At 44.3% G+C, this 17,415-nt stretch overlaps 1 protein-coding gene across 3 annotated transcripts in view; it reads left to right on the top strand.

Moving 5' to 3' along the window:
• The window catches only part of sptbn2 (spectrin, beta, non-erythrocytic 2), a 57,513-nt gene that overhangs the window by 7,171 nt on the left and 32,927 nt on the right, over positions 1-17,415 (top strand). The window contains exons 2-3 of one of the 3 annotated variants that reach the window (XM_062988337.1): positions 733-899; positions 6,016-6,123. In XM_062988337.1, coding sequence (XP_062844407.1) covers positions 743-899; positions 6,016-6,123 — 265 coding nt within the window. In that variant the 5' untranslated portion in view covers positions 733-742. Of the gene's footprint in view, positions 1-732; positions 900-5,656; positions 6,124-17,415 lie in introns of those variants that run through there. The other 2 variants (XM_062988334.1, XM_062988335.1) reach the window with 2 other exon arrangements.

Raw genomic sequence — 17,415 nt, 5'->3', positions numbered from 1 at the left:
CCTGCTCACCCTCAGACACGTCCAGTCATGCCTGTGTAGGCACTCGGCCGCTCGATATCAGAGCTGAGATTAAATTCTGCTCTCAGTATTTATTTGGGTTATTTTACATGATTTCATACACAGTAACTGGTCATAATAAAAACTATTAAAGCAAAACGGCCTCGTCTGGCCTAGATACAGAATGCTTAATGTTTAAAATGAATATTTTAAAGGATCTGTGATTGTGTTGACTAGGCCTAAGTGTGTATTGATCGAATCTTATGGTGGTTCATTGCAGTAAAATACGCTGAATCACTTCCATTCAGTCTAATTACACCGGATTGCTGGAATATCAGCCTCACAGCAGCAGCAGCAGCAGCTTTATACTTTATTTTCCTGCCAGTTATAGTAAACAAACCACAGCAGTATTATATACCAGTTCATTCCTGGGCAAAACATGAACCAAACCCATAATTGTACCAATATGTCTAACAAAAAGAAGCAAGACAGAAGATGTTAGTTTAATAATTTCATGACTTTATTTTTGTATACAAGGAGATTGGTGGCGGCATTGTGCATTTAGGAAGTGGGAAAAAGTACCCCACATACCCTCCGTGGACACAGGGGAGCGAGGGCCGTCCCCGGGACTCATTGATGTGCCACTGCGCTGCCCAGATTAAATTCTGTAAATCAATATGTTCAGTGGTATGTAATGCCTGACCCCTGACCCCCGCCCCCCTTACTTGTTTCCAGGGCGGTAATCATGAGCGCGATTTCGCCGACTGATTTCGACAGCGTGGAGATCCAGCAGCAGTACAATGACATCAACAACCGGTGGGAGCTGGCCGCTGAGGCCGAGTGGGACAACGAGAACAGCTCGGCCCGACTGTTCGAACGCTCGCGGATCAAAGCGCTCGCAGGTAACCCGTGTGTGTGTGTGTGTGTGTGTGTGTGTGTGTGTGTGTGTGTGTTATGATGCTGCAGTGTGTATGTGCTTCCAGCAGGAGGTGGAATTAGGTAATTGCTTGTCAGGTTGTGTCTTTGTGTCATACACACACACACACACACACACACACACACACACACACACACACACACACATTGATTTTGATTATGTTACTACAGACACTTTGCAAAACGGGAACCTGTGTGTGGTTGGAGGGTTGTCTTGTGGCATTATCCAACAGCACACATCTGTAACACGGTTTTGCCTGTGTGTGTGTGTGTGTGTGTGTGTGTGTGTGTGTGTGTGTGTGTGTGTGTGTGTGTGTGTGTGTGTGTGTGTGTGTAAAAGCATACTAAGTGTGCAGTTTTTTATGAAAGGAGAAGTGGAGGAAATCGTTGGTATAAATCTAAGACGGACAAGCCTCCTATCTTTTCAATTCTTGACCAGCCAGTTAGAGTTTATAACAGACATGAGACTTACAGCTACCTGGGCCACAAATTTAATATAGCAGGAGATTGGAGTCAGCAGGTGGAACAAATGATAAACCAGTTCAATTTTAGATTAGAGATGATTGATACTTCTCCTCTCCCTATTGTGATGAAGTTAGAAGCAATAAGAGAAATTGTAGTGGCTAAAATTCAGCATTTGTTTGCTAATGTTCATTTACCTCAAAATGTTCTTCAAGAAATGGATACTAAGATTGTGCAAGTCGTAAGAAAGTGGCTTAATTTAAACACACGGTCAACCAGGTGCTTTATATTTCAAAGCCGAAAAGATGGAGGCTTGGGTGTTCCAAATTGCACTTGGTTATATACTGCCACCCGACAATCACATCTTATTAACATGCTGAATAGTGATGATAAATTTGTGCGGGAAATGGCGAGAGCTTCACTATTTTTGGACTTTAGACGACGAAAAATCCCACTAGCATCATCTGGTGAGGATAATTTCTTAGGATTTAGAAGAAAGGATAATGGGAAATTGTATGTACAGGCTCAGGGATTTGGCGTTTCATCTGATTGGCCAGATCTGAATGATCTATGTAGGAGAACGAATACAGAATTAAAATGGACAACATTAAGTCAGGAATCTATAAATGTTTCGGAAGTGGTGGTGAGGGATCCGTCAGTTGTTGTTGAGGCTTGTGTTGACGTTGACGGAACATCCTACCAACTGCAGTGTAAAACATCAAGAAAAATGCTGCTGGAGGCTCAAAGAGCAAAGCAGCAGCAATACTGGTCTAGTCTGAAGCTTCAGGGAAAGCTAACCAAACTGGCATCTGCTGATCACTCAGTATCACACACAATATTTAGAAATGCTGTAATCGGTGAGGAGGTTCTTATATTCTGTGTGAAAGCACGCTTACAGATTCTGCCAACTAAATATAACCTCTCACTGTGGTATCCATCCATTCATTTACCTTTCTGTCTGCTGCATGGCTCCACTCAGCAGCTGGAGTCTGTAGCACACATTCTGAACGGTTGTAGTTCTCTTAAAGGTCTGTACACGGCACGACATGATAGACTCGTGGACCTGATAACAGCTCAGCTTCCATGTGTAAAGAATCAATTAATCTTTAAGCACTCTAAAATTAGACCTGAGTGGTTTAATGCGACGTCTGGGACCTTTTTAGGAATCGCCAATACACCAGATATTGTTTGTATTTCCCAGAGTCAGAAGAGGGTGGTACTGTATGAAATTTCATGTGCATTTGATTTGTACCTGGAGGAGTCTTATACTTCAAAAATGATAAAGTACCAAACACTAGTTAATATCATCGAAAATTTAGGATTTAGATGTCAACTGATAGTCCTGGTGTTTGGAAGTCTTGGACATGTGCACAGACTTGCAGTGTGTGGTCTTGGTCTTGGGGGGTTTAGTAGAGCAAAAGCAAAACAGGTGGTGAAATATTGCTCTATCTCAGCAATCATTGGAAGTTTGCATATTTGGAAAAGGCGCTGTTTTCTCTATCCTTAAACTTGGGGATGTTATTGAGAAATGAACTGTAGCCATGTTGGATGTTTTTTAGAAATATTTTGTTTCCTGCTGATGTTATATATTGTATATGGAAACAAATAAAGTATAAAATGTGTGTGTGTGTGTGATGCTGCAGTGTGTATGTGCTTCCAGCAGGGGGAGAAATTAATTAATTAGTGTTTCTTTGTCTCTTACACACACACACACACACACACACACACACACACACACACACACTAACTACGGGTGCTTGGGGGGTTGCATGTTGTGACACTACCCAGCAACACACATCTGTAACACAGTTGTGTGTGTGTGTATTTCTTTGCATGTGGGTGTGTGTATGTGCATGAATGTGTGTGTGCTGCAGTGTGTATGCTCTTCCAGCAGGGGGAGGAAGTAGGTAATTAATTAAGACGGTTTTATTGTCTCTTATATACGTACACACACACTCACACACACACACACTAATTCTGTCTGATTATGAAACTACAAACACTTCACGAAGCGGGAAACCTGTGTGCGGTTGGGGGGTTGCATGTTGTGACATTACCCAAAAACACACATCTGTAACACAGTTGTGTGTGTGTGTGTGTGTGTGTTTGTGTACATATATGTATGTGTGTGTGTGTGTGTATGTGTACTGATTCTGCAGTGTTAATGTGCATCCAGCAGGGGGAGGAAGTAGGTACTGAATTAAGACAGTGTTTCTTTGTTTCTTACACACACTCACACACACACACACTAATTCTGTCTGATTATGAAACTACAAACACTTCACGAAGCGGGAAACCTGTGTGCGGTTGGGGGGTTGCATGTTGTGACATTACCCAAAAACACACATCTGTAACACAGTTGTGTGTGTGTGTGTGTGTGTGTGTGTGTGTGTGTGAGGGTGGGTGTGTGTGTGCGCGTGTGTGAAATAGATCCCATCTCCTCTTGACAAGCGAGGACTTGACGTGCACATTTCTTAGCACACAGAGTGTTGCAGTAATTCCCCCCAGGGTTCAATCCCTCTCTCACACTTTGGTTCACACACTCAGCACACTCTGCACCTCCGTACCCCTTTCTTCCTCTGCCAGGAGGGCTCTCGTACCCTCTCCTCCTCTAATAATCCGCTTCCTCTGCCCCGCCCGCTCTGCTTTTCTCACATTTTGAATGACTCAGTGTTGCTCCTGGCAGGAATTACAGGTACTAATTACAGCGTTGCCAAAACAGTGATTAAAGCAGAACCTGAAGGTGCACGCTTAGAACCGTCTCGGTCCTCGTTCCCCCAAACCACTGAATTCTGGGATCACGCCCGGGCTCTCCGCATTGCACCTTCTTAGGGTTCTGTGTGTGTGTGAATCAGGAGTCCAGGAGTGTGACGGGTTATAGGTCACATGCTGATGTGCCTGCAGATGTTGACTCACAGATGTGTAGACAGTCAAAGGCCAGAATACAAATCATCATTAGCTGATGGTTGACTGGGAACCTTGAGAACCTTGTAGTGACCCATTATACACTGTATGGACGAAAGTATTGGGACGCCCCTTATAATTAAAGAATGAATGTGATTCAGCCACAACAGTTATATGAAGCTAACTTTGCAGCAACAGTTTAGGGAAGGCTCTTTTTATTTATAACTCCCTGACCTCAGCCCCACTCAACAGCTCTGGAATAAAGCGCCCAGCCATACAAATGCTGCAGTCTTTTGACTGAATGGGCACAAATTCCCACAGACATCAGAATTCAAAGTCTTGTAATAAGCTCATCTCAAAAGACTGGCTGTTGTTGTAGCTGAAAAGGTCACACAGAGGTCACTCTATTTTAATACCGTTTGTTTTCAAATGGGACGTCCAACAAGCTCATGGTCAAGTGTCCAGATGTGTCAGGTGTTATTATAGAGCACAGGGGAACAGTCATTCTGGAACAGGACCGGGCCCTCCCTAAACTGTTGCTGCAAAGTTAGAAGCATATCATTTCCTTTATATAACTGTTGAGGCAGAAACACATGAATTTAATCATTAAAAGGGGTGTCCCAAAACTTTTGTCCATATAATGGACAAAATATTCTGTCTACAGACAGAAACATACATACATTCTACTGTTGATGTTCTGTGTGCTGCTAAGGTGTCTCTCTCTCTCTCTCTCTCTCTCTCTCTCTCTCTCTCTCTCTCTCTCTCTCTCTCTCTCACACACACACACACACACACACACACACACACACACACACACACACACACACACACACACAGGAAAAGAGGTTCATCTTTCTCAAGTGCTTCCTTCCTGTGTTAACGTCTGATTTCTGTTGCATGTAGCAGAGCAGAACGAGAAACAGTCCTGGTTCCTTCAGCCTCTCGCTCCTGTTTCCTCGCTCCGCCCGTCCTACACCTTTAGAGATGGTTCAGTCCACATGTCCACACCCATCCCCTCCCCCTTGTCCCTCACTGCCCCCCTCCTGCCTCTCCACACACACACACACACACACACACACACACACACACACCTTATGCAAATGCAAAGCTCGGAAAGAGGGCGAGGGACAGAGCGCTCGGAAAGAGGCAGAGACCAGAAGGCTTTGTTTACTTACGCAGCCTACTGTGACTAGCTCAAACACACACACACACACACACACACACATGCGCATACACACACGTTGTGGAGGGAAGGCTAAAGGCAGAGGCTGAACGTGTGTGTAGAGAGTGTACGTGTGGGAGAGCTTTCCATTTTGCTTAGTAGAAAATTTGTGCTTTACAGGAGAAGTAAGTAAAAGATCACTTTGATTTTAGCGTCTTTGCTGTTTTCATTTTCTGGGATTTATTTTACCTGAAGATCAGAGTCGAGACGTTCTAATGGAGACGGCGCGGCACCGTGGCTGAGAGCACACCGATGAAACGTGTGCAGACTCGCCTACACACTTACCTGGACCTGCTTTTCCTCTACCACTGAATCTGTGCGACGTGTTCGGCAGGACTAGAAGCCCCGGGTTTAGTTTTAAATCGTAATTTTGACGTTTTTGGAAGCCAGCTGGTCAAGTTCTAGCATGCCCTGAATTCAGGCGCGCTAACTGTTTTTACCAGAAGCGAGTAAAGAGCGTAAGACACTGTCGGATTGAAAAAAAGGTGCAAGAGAGATGGAGTACGGGCGGACGGAGAGGGAGCCGTGCCTCTCTCCCGCTGCCTTCGTCAACCAAGTGCAGTATTCCAACATCCTGGAGGGAAGGTTCAAACAACTGCAAGGTAAGAGAACCGGGAACGCTTAGCGTCTCAGATCAGCAACTCTCTCAAAATTAGAGACTGTGAAGGTTGAAGAATCTAGCTAGCACTCTAACGTCGAAGGAGCAAATTATAACAAGCTGCTCACACAAAGCGCCACCTTAAAAAGTCAATCATACTAGCACTCGGCAAACAAACACACACCTGCCAAGTCAGACGAACCTGCACCGAGAGAAATAAAATCAACAAGTACTCAAGGTTTCTTATTTTTATTAAATGTTCTAGTGCTGATCCAGGTTAAGGAAATTAATCATTGCTAAAGTGAAGCAGAAAGATAAAGAAGCTCTTGTTAAGATTAGAGAAGTTATTAATCAAACACTCATCAAAGTTTAAGAAGCTTTTGCTTTTACTAACGTTTTTAAATCACAGCTTCCATTACTGATGCATGTCGAGAAAGCGAGCAGCCTTGCTAGTTTATATAACTAAAGACCACAAGCAGTTGTCAAAGCTTAACCAGGATCTGTCAGTTGTAGAACACAGCATTCCGTTGAGTAATAATTAGTCACCGTTAAGAAACTGGCGCCCGTAGCATAAGAACCACCACTTTTACACCCAGCGCTGATTACAAAATCTAGCACTAAAACACAGCGCTGACCTGAGGCAGTGGATCTGGCTTTTCTTCTCATCAAAGGGAATAAACTGGAACCTGTAAGAACTCAGAGAACCCAGAACTCGCTCAGTCCTATTAAAGCAAAGCCGAGCAGCAAGAACCAAGTTTATCAAGTTACAGAAGCTCCTCAGCGTTCCTCAGCATTATAAGGAATTAGAATTATAGAAGAAAGTCTAAAAATAACAAGCGCAGGCGCTCGGGTGGTGCAGTGGTTCTACACCCCGCACAAGCACATCACTGCGGAGTTCTGATCTCTGCAGGGCCACCGAACTGGCTGGGTGAACACTATTGGCCGTGCTTGAGGGAGGGAAGGTGGGACGGGGTCTCTTCTTACTGCCCCTGCGATACACGTCTGCACAAATGGCTGGGACAGTCACATGGAGTCCAGTGCGGCTCTCTGTATGAGATACGACTCTTGTGGGAACTCAGCACTGGCAGGTGATAAAAAGCGCTCACAGATTGGACACGTGTCAGAGTGGTACTGGTACTGAACTAGTAATCAGAAGGTTGCAGGTTCAAGCCTCATCACTGCCAGGTCGCCACTGTTGAGCCATTGAGCAAGACCCTTAACCCTCAGTTGCTTAGATTGTTTACTGTGACTGTAAGTTGGACGTGTGGTGATCCGGCTCCATGGTTGTGCAAGCGGCACCGGATTCACATTTGGGAATTGGAAATGACCAGATTGGGAGTTAAACAGTGGTCCGGGTCTTTGCTAAATAAGGTTTTCGAAAGTTCAGTCAGTTTTACACAATCACGTCAAGGTCTAAACAATTCCAAGAATGGGCGATTAGTGAGTTAGTGAGTTATTTCTCAACGTTAAAAAGACTAGCTCAGTCAAAGCCGAGGAATCTCCTCAATCTCTAAATCATGACAGACCAAGAAGCCACCATGATACTCTCACTGCCCGGCTCAGAGAGAAACGAATTCCACCAGCATAGCTGCTCACCAGCATGATAGACAGAATCCGCACACACACGCTGATAAAACGTAACCAGCTAGACCAGCTTTACCAGCGAGATCGTGCTAATGAACCAGCATGGAGGCCATAAACCTGCCCACTTCCTCCGCTCCGAAAAACCTTCAGAAGCGCCTTGAGTTTAATACCTCTCGACTGCTGGAGACACACACACACACACACCTACACACACGCAGCACTAATCCAGTTCAAGAAGATGAAGAAGAACCTTTATTGTCATTATACCTGCATACAACAAGATTTAGTGTGACACATCAAAAAAAGATGAAAGAAAAGTATTTACATTACATTTGTATATTTACACAGGATGAACCAGTACAGCTGAAGTATGGATGTGTATATAAAGTGACTGTAGGCAGATTAGGGTATTTACATGGGTGGAAACAGTACAGTACACTCTACAGTATGAGTCTGTGTTAAAACCTACTGATCTCTCTACACAGGCACATTTCCCATCATCCCACACTCCCGAGAAGTGGGCGTGTCTAAATCCTTAGATCCCTTAAAATGCCCCTACTGCCGCTCAGGTGGCGCAGCGGTAAAAAGAAACGCGCTGCAACCAGGGCTGGATTCTGAGAAGCGTGGTATCGAATCCAGCCTTGCTTTACCGGTTCGAAGCTGAGTGGCTATATGAGCAACGATCGGCCGGTTGCTCATGCGGGGGGTGGGACAAAGAACCGGATGTGGGTGTCTCTCTGTCAGAATGCGATTGCGTTCTCTGCCGGCTGGTTGGAGGCGCTTACACAGAGATGGGAGAGGGTGCCCTTAGGGTGTGTCTCTCCGCATGCAACGCTAGGTGGCGCCAAACTCGTCAATGTGTGGGTGGCAAAGATGCATCCGGCTGCTGCTCGTGTTTCGGAGGGGATACGGGTTAGCTTCAATCACCTCCGTCAGGGCAGGGTTCGGCATAGACAGAGAGGAAGCACGATGCTAATTGAACAATTGGATGCGCTAAAAAGGGGAGAAAAAGGGCGGCACAGCTTTTCTCACAAAGAACTACAAACATGGCGGACGAATGAAATGCGGAGCTCTTTTCAAATGTAAATAAATGTTCATTGATGTTGAATTTGTATGAAGGTAATTTATACAAGTGCGGTTTTTTTTAAATTGGGGCTCGTCAGGGACAGTTTAACCGCTTGGGTACACAAAGCGAGACGTTAGCTGGCGTGCTACAAGTTGAACGCCCCGAGGCTAACTGTGTTAGCTTAGTAAGCTAAAACTGCGGTGACGTAATCTCTGTCTTAGTAAAGCGTCTAAATAATCTGCCTTATGAGTTCCATGTCTTATTAGAATCCTCTCTACTGAGGCAGCTGATCAGGTAGGCATTAGGCAGCAAGGCAGCTCACTAGGTTTGCGAACAGACCCGATGAGTAAGTGTGTGTAGAATGTGAATGTGTGCAGAAGCGAGGACTCGACACGATGCCGGAGGCTCAGAGTGTAGATCAGATCAGTGTGATGATGTGTGTGTGTTCGTCCTCACTGTGGGTGCACAAGGTCACACCCAGTTCCTCATCAGTCGTCTCCGCTCGGTCTTACAGCTACAATAGAGTTCAGCATTAAGGAAATAGGCGTGCGTGCGTGCGTGCGTGCGTGCGTGCGTGCGTGCGTGTGTGTGAATGATGACATTTTGGCAGACGGTGAATGTTTATACTCGTAAATAATTACAATAGTGACTCTCGTCAAAGCTGAAGAAGCAGCACTCTCTGATCATCGCTTATTTTTTCATCACATAGCAAAGACGGTGAAACGGTGGCGATACTCAAATTCTGTGACACAAGCGCTTCTCAAACTTCTCAAACATCAGCTGTGAAGGAAATACAACTCATCAAGTTGAAAAACAAAATAGAATGGGGAACACTACTTATCATTCAAAGAAGTAAATGCTGGAGCATTTTTGGTAGAGTCTATTTTCATGCCCAATTTAACTTCCCCCACAGCTGTCCTGCCCCCAGCCTGACCCAGGAGAGCCACAGATTAGAACACGCCTCCTCCGACACTCGGGAATTATCCATCTCTCTCAAACAGCCAGCAGAGAACCCTCTTCCACCATCCGTCCTTCAGGCACAGTCAGTGCTCGTTGGACGCTCAACCAGGTTGATAGCACATCCATAACTCACGTTCTCATGCCAGGTAAACTGGACGACTTTTGTAGAGCTACAGGATACATAAACGCAGACGTGACCATTCTGACAGGACTGATGTTATCAGAGCGCCGCTGAGTTTGATTAAAAAAAACAACAGTGGATAATTTAACACAGACTTGATCGATTCTAACAGAATTAAAATGACAGGAGCAGCCGTAAAAACTGGAATTACCTGGAAGTACCCCCCCAACCCATGATATACTAGTCCAGTGTAAATAATCTGTTCATTGTTATTTCGTTCACTCTGTATTAAAGGCCTGCGCTTTATGTTAAGTGCTTTTAAAAATGCTTGCAGTTTATACGCACACACACACACACTAACTGCATAATAACCAATTTTGTGCAGACCTGCACTGACTTCACTAATACTGTATTATAACAAAATCACATCAAATATGCAAATACAGCCAGTTTTTTTGTCACTAATATAACTGTAAACTTCTGATACCCGGTGAAACCGACTCTCCAGTTTCTTTGGGAGTTTTTTGACCCGCGGTCCTCAGAAGTAGAGCAATACCAGAGCACACATTTATACTCCCACACAGGCAGTATAGGATTACAGGACCTGCGAGTCCTGCTACATTGACTCCAGTGTTGAAGTAACAAAATCTCCCAAAACAAAACCCCAGTTTCAACCCAGAGAGAGTTCAGTAACCTGTTTACCGTGTGTTCAGAACTCACCGGCGCGTCGTTTATTCTCACACTTCTTAAATGCGTCTGTTACAGCCATACGAATGTCATCAGCTAGAAAAACATGGAATTAGTGTCATTACTGATTAAATGTTCCAGCAGTTTTTCTACCTTTGTTCCAATCAAGGTCAGTTTCTTCACACCTTGATTCCCTGTGATTATTTAGGGTCGGTCTGCTAACGTCCATTTTTCATAGAACATTTTTAAAGTGGCAATTTTATCAAGAGACATAATCAAATGTCGCAGCTTTACATGAAAACAGGACCAAAAGACCACGATGTTCCTCAGGATTTGGACTGTCTGAGTGTGTGTGAGTTTATTGAAAGTGCTTCATGCTAAAACCTTACAAAACCCAACTTATCTGATGTGTGTGCAAGCAAATGTGACACACACACACACGCAAACTGACTAATTGGAATTTGAAGTATGGCTCTACCTCAACCTGTCTGTCAGAAACCATTTTTACCAGTGTTGCTTCGTCCCAGTGGTCCCAGATTGTGCCCATATGTGGGGGACCTCAGGAGGCCTATCTCAACTCGAGGAGCTAGATTGTTTATTATTGAGCTGAAGATTATTGGACTATTTTTGTGATTTTTAATCCTGTTCCATCTACTTTTATTACATGAAGTAATTAAAACAATTGGTCGTCTCTAGCATGCAAAACTGGCCTTCAGTCTGCTGGGTGGGAAAGACCGGATTAAGGGGTGGGGTTATCAACACTAAGGACGTGGCTCTCTGTACACCGAGCCGACCTCACGCGGAAACACACAGAAGTACGAGTGAATTAGAAGGGATTGGTGGACTGTGCACCCAACGGAAAATATATACCACCATCCTTGGACGCCATCAGGGTCCCCAGCAGCGCTTTGGCTACGCTAAATTGGGAGAAAATGCCTTAAAATATATATATTTTTAATGCTGTTTTGTACCACGGAAGTCACAGGTCTTAATGAGGGAAATTTGAGGAGGATTACCCAGAATACACCCCACCCCAATATTTTTCATCTGTGAGCTCGAATGATTTTCAGTTCAGTTTCAGGTACAAACGGATCTGAAACTCTGAAATATGTCGTCAACCTCTGACTTTTATAAGCACACATAGACGGATGAAAAGATAAAAACAGTCCATGCAGATGTTTCCAGGCAGATGTACCAACCGCAAGATACAATTAAGCCGTTAACATCCTCCGCTGCTGTGTGGCATGTGTCAAAATAAAAATGCATCGTGTGCATCGGCCTTTGCAGTTACCAGACTTCAACTTGTTTGAACATCTGTGGGACATTTTGGAATGATGTGTTTTAAAAAAGATCTTCACCACCGACATGAGAACACAGTGAGGAAAGATCTTTTGGAACTGTGGTGTTCCAGTCATTCAGTACGGTTCCAGATGTTTATTAAATATATATATGAAGGTAACTTGCTGTTTGGTGGCTCTTGGTCAAGATTCTTTGAGATCACACACACACACACACACACACACACACACACACACAAATCCAGTCAGGTCGCAGTCAGACGGACGTTAGGGTTTATTGATGGTAAATAGGCTTCATTTTGTTATGTACTGTGTGTTTTAGTACCCCCCCCCCAACCCACACACACTTTTGTACACTAAACAAGCTATTTATTAACGAGGATCATTAACAAACAGAAGCTTCCTGAAATGCAGACTGTAGCAACTAAGAAATATGTAAGGGAATACATTAGTGGGCCTTTGTTCCAGAACTCGGTGTAACACCTCAGGACCGGTGCAGCCACTGAAGTGTTTGATTAGAACAACCACCAGGGTAGGTTTGGGTATTTTTTTTCTGACCAAATGATTCAGTCAGCAGCATCAGGTCACCTCCACCGAATATTTGCTCGTCCTGCAGTTGAAATACTAAACTGATAACGTGCTCATGTACCCTAGATCGGAAAGGTCGTCCACCTCTGTGTTAGCCACCCTTGAATGAGTCAAAATTTCCTAAACATTTCCCAGAATGCTGAGCGATCGTGTTCAGAACTGGTGTGGTCATATGGAGGCAAAAGAATGTGAGAACGTTCAGTGTTCCTAGAAAACGGGTCAGCCTGTTCCGGGTACGAGAGGTAATATAATCCCATAGTCACAAATACACGAGGCACAAACCCCAAACAGCCCAAAGTTTACATGTGATTTTAATGATGAGTGGAGCTGCTATTAAATATACGGTCCTCATCCAAGTCCCGCAGGTCTTTATGCTGATCTTTAGTCAAACGTGCAGCTGATCTGACTCGAGTATCCTGTAGGGTTCTGTTAAGGTGACCCATCATGTGCTTTTTTTTTTTTTTTACGTATGCAGTATTTATTTAGGTTAAATCAGATCCTGCTGCCTCCCCTCGTCCCCCACAGAGAAGCTCTTTTGAATGGGTGCCCGATGGAGCTGGTCTCAGGTTGCTTTCAAGCTGAACGTAAATTGATTGAGCCGTGAACGCTGTTCAACCCCGATTCAAAACAACAGCAGGAATGACCGGTCACACCACCAGAGCCGAACGCATCCATATGTACATGAATGTCTCATCTCAGAACCATGCGTGTTACAGACTGTCCTCGAAAGGCTTTCCAGTTGAGCTTGCAGTCAAAATACCAGTTCATCTTAAAGTATTTGCACATAGTTAAACTTTTTACTGACGATCTTTTAGCTTGTAACCCTGAAAGATGTCAGCAAGGCTTTAAGCTTAACGAGAGAAGACGCCCAGACAACCTGAAGCTGAAGCTTTTTTTATTTTGGCGCAGTGGTAGAATTTAAATGTAAATTTTAGAGGTGCTATGAGCCACTCAGGCTTCTACACAGACATGTTTGTTTATGTTGGGAGCAGGAAAGGCCAATATCAGGTACCACAATAATTTACTGTAGCGACCCCTTAACACAGGAGCAGCCGAAAAGACAAGCTTAGAAGAGTTGAGGGTAAAAGAGGAAGAGGACGGTCAGCAATTAGGCCAGTGGAAACAATTACAGAAACAATGAACAGTAAGTGTGTCAATAAATGTAGATTTTAAAGAAAGCCTCTAACTAGAAGTCCATCCCAAATAACGTTGACGCAACAGCATGGATGCCAGCGGCTTCTGGTTAATCATTGACCCCCCCAATGGAATTTCGGCACTACAAACAAAAGCCGCCCAGATCAGGATCAGAAAAGTTACATTCCTCTTGATTTCTGCTGCTCACAAGGTCATGACAAAACAGACTCTGGTACGTTTCACCCTCGCCACGCAGGCGCCCTGCACGCTTTAACCTGTATATCCGACTGCTCTCGTTTACTGACGTATCGCTCCGTCACAAATGTGAGGCAGGAAATCGGGGTAAACAAAGGATTTTCATTCTCATGGCTTCCATCGTCCATATGTTCGTCCCCCCGCGGTGTGTGGAGCATCTGTTCAGCGCAGAGAAACACGTTTTCATTCAGAATCGTTTTCTCGGCCCGTATCGAAGGAGAGAGAGAGTGCACACTTTCACTCTCGCACACTTTCAGCGTAAGGAAACAGAACGTTTAGGACACGACTTCCTTTATCAGGACATTTCAAAGTTTTGTGTGTGAAAGGGTGTTGCGCAGCCCCAACTCTGCTAGCAATCACTTAAATATGGTGCGCCGGTTATTTGTAACAGCATTGTAATAACGTAGAGGATACTGGAGTCGAGCAATATAGATTTTTAGAGGCCTGTCTGTCTGTTCATACTGATGGTGGACACTATATTAGTATGAAAAAACTAAAATCGCACATTACAGGGGTTGTTCTGTTCCTCCACTGCTTTGATGTCCAGTTGATATTCCTTCTTCCATTGCTTTGATGTCCAGTTCCGATGCCTGCGCGCCCTTTGTAAGCGCTTCATACAATGGACAGGAGGTAGCATGGGCACTTTGACGGGTCAGCAACTACTCAGCCGTGTACACAAAATAATTGGAAGCACAGTGTGTTGTGACACATTCACCTCACCACCAAGGTTAAAACGGTCTGCCGTTTGAGCCGCAGTAGATCTTCTGTTGGTCTGTACCAGACGCCACAGTATTCATGTTCCTCTTCATGGCCAACAACCTGTCTGTGTTTTAGCGTGTCCCTTCTCAGACCACGGTTGGTGGGTACTCACCACGGCACCGCTTGCTGTCTTAGAGATACTTCAACCCTGCCATCATGGGTCAAAACCATTTGGTTCTTATGAGACCACCAGAACATGCCCACCCACCCAGAGGGGCTTTTTCTAAATAATAATGAAGACGTCAGAACTATTCAGTAATTCATGTCACAGTAAGCAGTAAGACTAAAACTCTTGAACAAATCAAATAAATAAAAATCATTCGTGTTGTTTTAAACCCTGTTGCCTTGATTGCAAGTTTTACATGGCTGAGCACTTGCTGGCTCATTTAATATCTCAGGTAAAATTGTATTTACCTCAGATAGGTGTGTCAAAGGTCTAAGACTCAAGTCTTTGTTAAAATGAGTAGATTTTTGTACACAATGAGAAAAGGAAAGAAGAAACGTCCTTACATTACTGGCTTGATTTAGAATGAGCAGAATAATAACAGTTCTAGGGGTGATGAGGATTTGGTTCCCTGTTGCTCTGTGTAGTATTAATACGATTTGATTTACTAATGCTGGTTTATGTTCTTATACTTGGTAGATATTATTAAGGTGATGTATTCTGTGCATTGTGGGACGTGTTAATGTTGCTGGCATTCCGTACCTGGGTCAATCTCAGGTCATGATGGAGGCATTAAAATATAACGCTCCTGGAAAATATGAACAATTCTATACAAATCTGTTAAATGTTTACAGAACTCTAAAACTCATCCCAGTTTAGCAGATTTCAGTAAGCACCAGTGGGCGTCGTAGCTTTATGAAAGATTAACTCCTGGCTTTTCTCTATACGAGTGTCAGATTTCATGCTGCTCATTAGAACCAAGTTTCGCAAGTGGCGTCTGGTTCCGACGTCACTGAGCGGTTACACCTCCACTTCAAAGCTCAGCCACATTCCTGTCCGCCGTTTCTAGAAGTCGAGACAACAGCTTATTAGTTTAACGATCTGAAAATGCTTAGCCGTTAGCGTGACGTCAGGAGCAGGCTGGTTTCCGCTCGTACAGGTGGTGAACGTACCTGCTTGGTGTGTGAGTGTGTGCCGGTGCCAATAGGATGGATGACCTGCATATCTGTGAAGGTCTGCGTGGCTAGACTGACTTGCCCGCAGTCCAGACCTTCGTCTGGCTAAAACCGTGTGAGGGATTAGAACCTGGCGTGTACGACACCGATCCTGTCACACAGCTACAACTATTGTGTCTTTAATTCCTGGATTCCTGAATGATTACAGAATGTGGTTCTGTTAAAAGAAAAGCTGATGTAACCCGGCGCTGTGTCTCCGTCCCAGCTCTGTCCTGACTTGTTTGGAACACGTTGCAGCCCTTGATTGTATAATGTGCATATATCTACACACACACACGTTCAATATTTTGTCTTCGTCTTTTACCCTTTACATACATTTTTCCTGCTGTCCCAATTCATCTAGTTTGTGCTTTTATTCTTTATTTATTGACTACATCTTTTTCCTCTCTGATTGCATTTTTTCTTCCTTCCATCCTTCTTTCCACTTCCACGGCTTGCACCATCCCCAACACACGTCCAGTCTTCGGCTTCTTCATTTTACCTGACAGTGGCGGAGTCTGTGCTGTGTGCCTGTAGAATGCCTGGCCAGGTTGATAGCACAGCTTTTAACTCGAAAGCTGGAAATCTTAGCTGTGGTGGGCCAGCACATTACACCGCTGCACCAGTTCTTTGAACACGTAGATAGTTTGTTTATTCAGTCCTGCAAAAATGACAAACACATACGACCTATAAATGTAAAACACCGTCGTAGCTGCGACTTTATTTTGTTGTTGCAGCTCAGGACTCGTTTACCCATCATGCCTGAACTGTGGGGAGTCGGTTAACAGCGCCTGGCTGGAACCCTGGTGCTGCTGATTGATGATTTCAGTGAGGCAGTTACCAAAGTTGACATTACCAGAGGCGACACACACACACACACACATGCATACACACAGACAGACACACAAACAGGGACGGCACGGGTGGGGGGGGGGGGGGGGGGGTGAGACCGGAAAAACAAGGGGTTAAACGACAGGAGGATGAAAGACTAGTGTATAGCTTCTATAAGATCAGACACACCAGTAATTACTACCAGGTGTGTGTGTGTGTGTGTGTGTTCTGTCTGTGTGTGACCACGTGATCTTAATGTTGACGTCTAAATCTAAATGTATTTAAAAATAGATATAATAATAATCCAGGGCAGGTGAGACGCCTTTATTTACATTTACATTTTCAGCATTTAGCAGACGCTTTTATCCAAAGCGACTTACACAATGAGCGGAACACGATGAGCAATTGAGGATTAAGGGCCTTGCTCAGGGACCCAACAGTGGCAACTTGGTGGTGGCGGGGCTTGAACCGGCAACCTTCTGTTTACTAGTCCAGTACCTTAACCACTGAGCTATCACTGGCCCTTTATTTGTCTTATATGGTTCCCCTGGAGCTAAGAGAGTTAAGGGCCTTGCTCAAGGGCCCAACAGTGGCTGCATAATAGAGCTGGGATTCAAACAAACAACCGTACAATCAATAGTACATCCACTCTACCCACTAGGCTACAACTGTGTTTCTTAGACATACTCAAACACTGTGTGTGTGTGTGTGTGTACTATCAGTACTAATCAAACTGTAAATAATTTTAAATAAAATGGAATTTGTTACTGGTTGGATGACGGGAACATCCCCAACATGTTTAGATCGATAAACGGATTAAAGGCAAATTTAATGAAATGTTCAGAATGAAACAGT

Source organism: Trichomycterus rosablanca, chromosome 26, assembly GCF_030014385.1.
Source record: "Trichomycterus rosablanca isolate fTriRos1 chromosome 26, fTriRos1.hap1, whole genome shotgun sequence".
NCBI lineage: Eukaryota > Metazoa > Chordata > Actinopteri > Siluriformes > Trichomycteridae > Trichomycterus > Trichomycterus rosablanca.
This window is presented reverse-complemented; position numbering and strand designations above follow the sequence as displayed.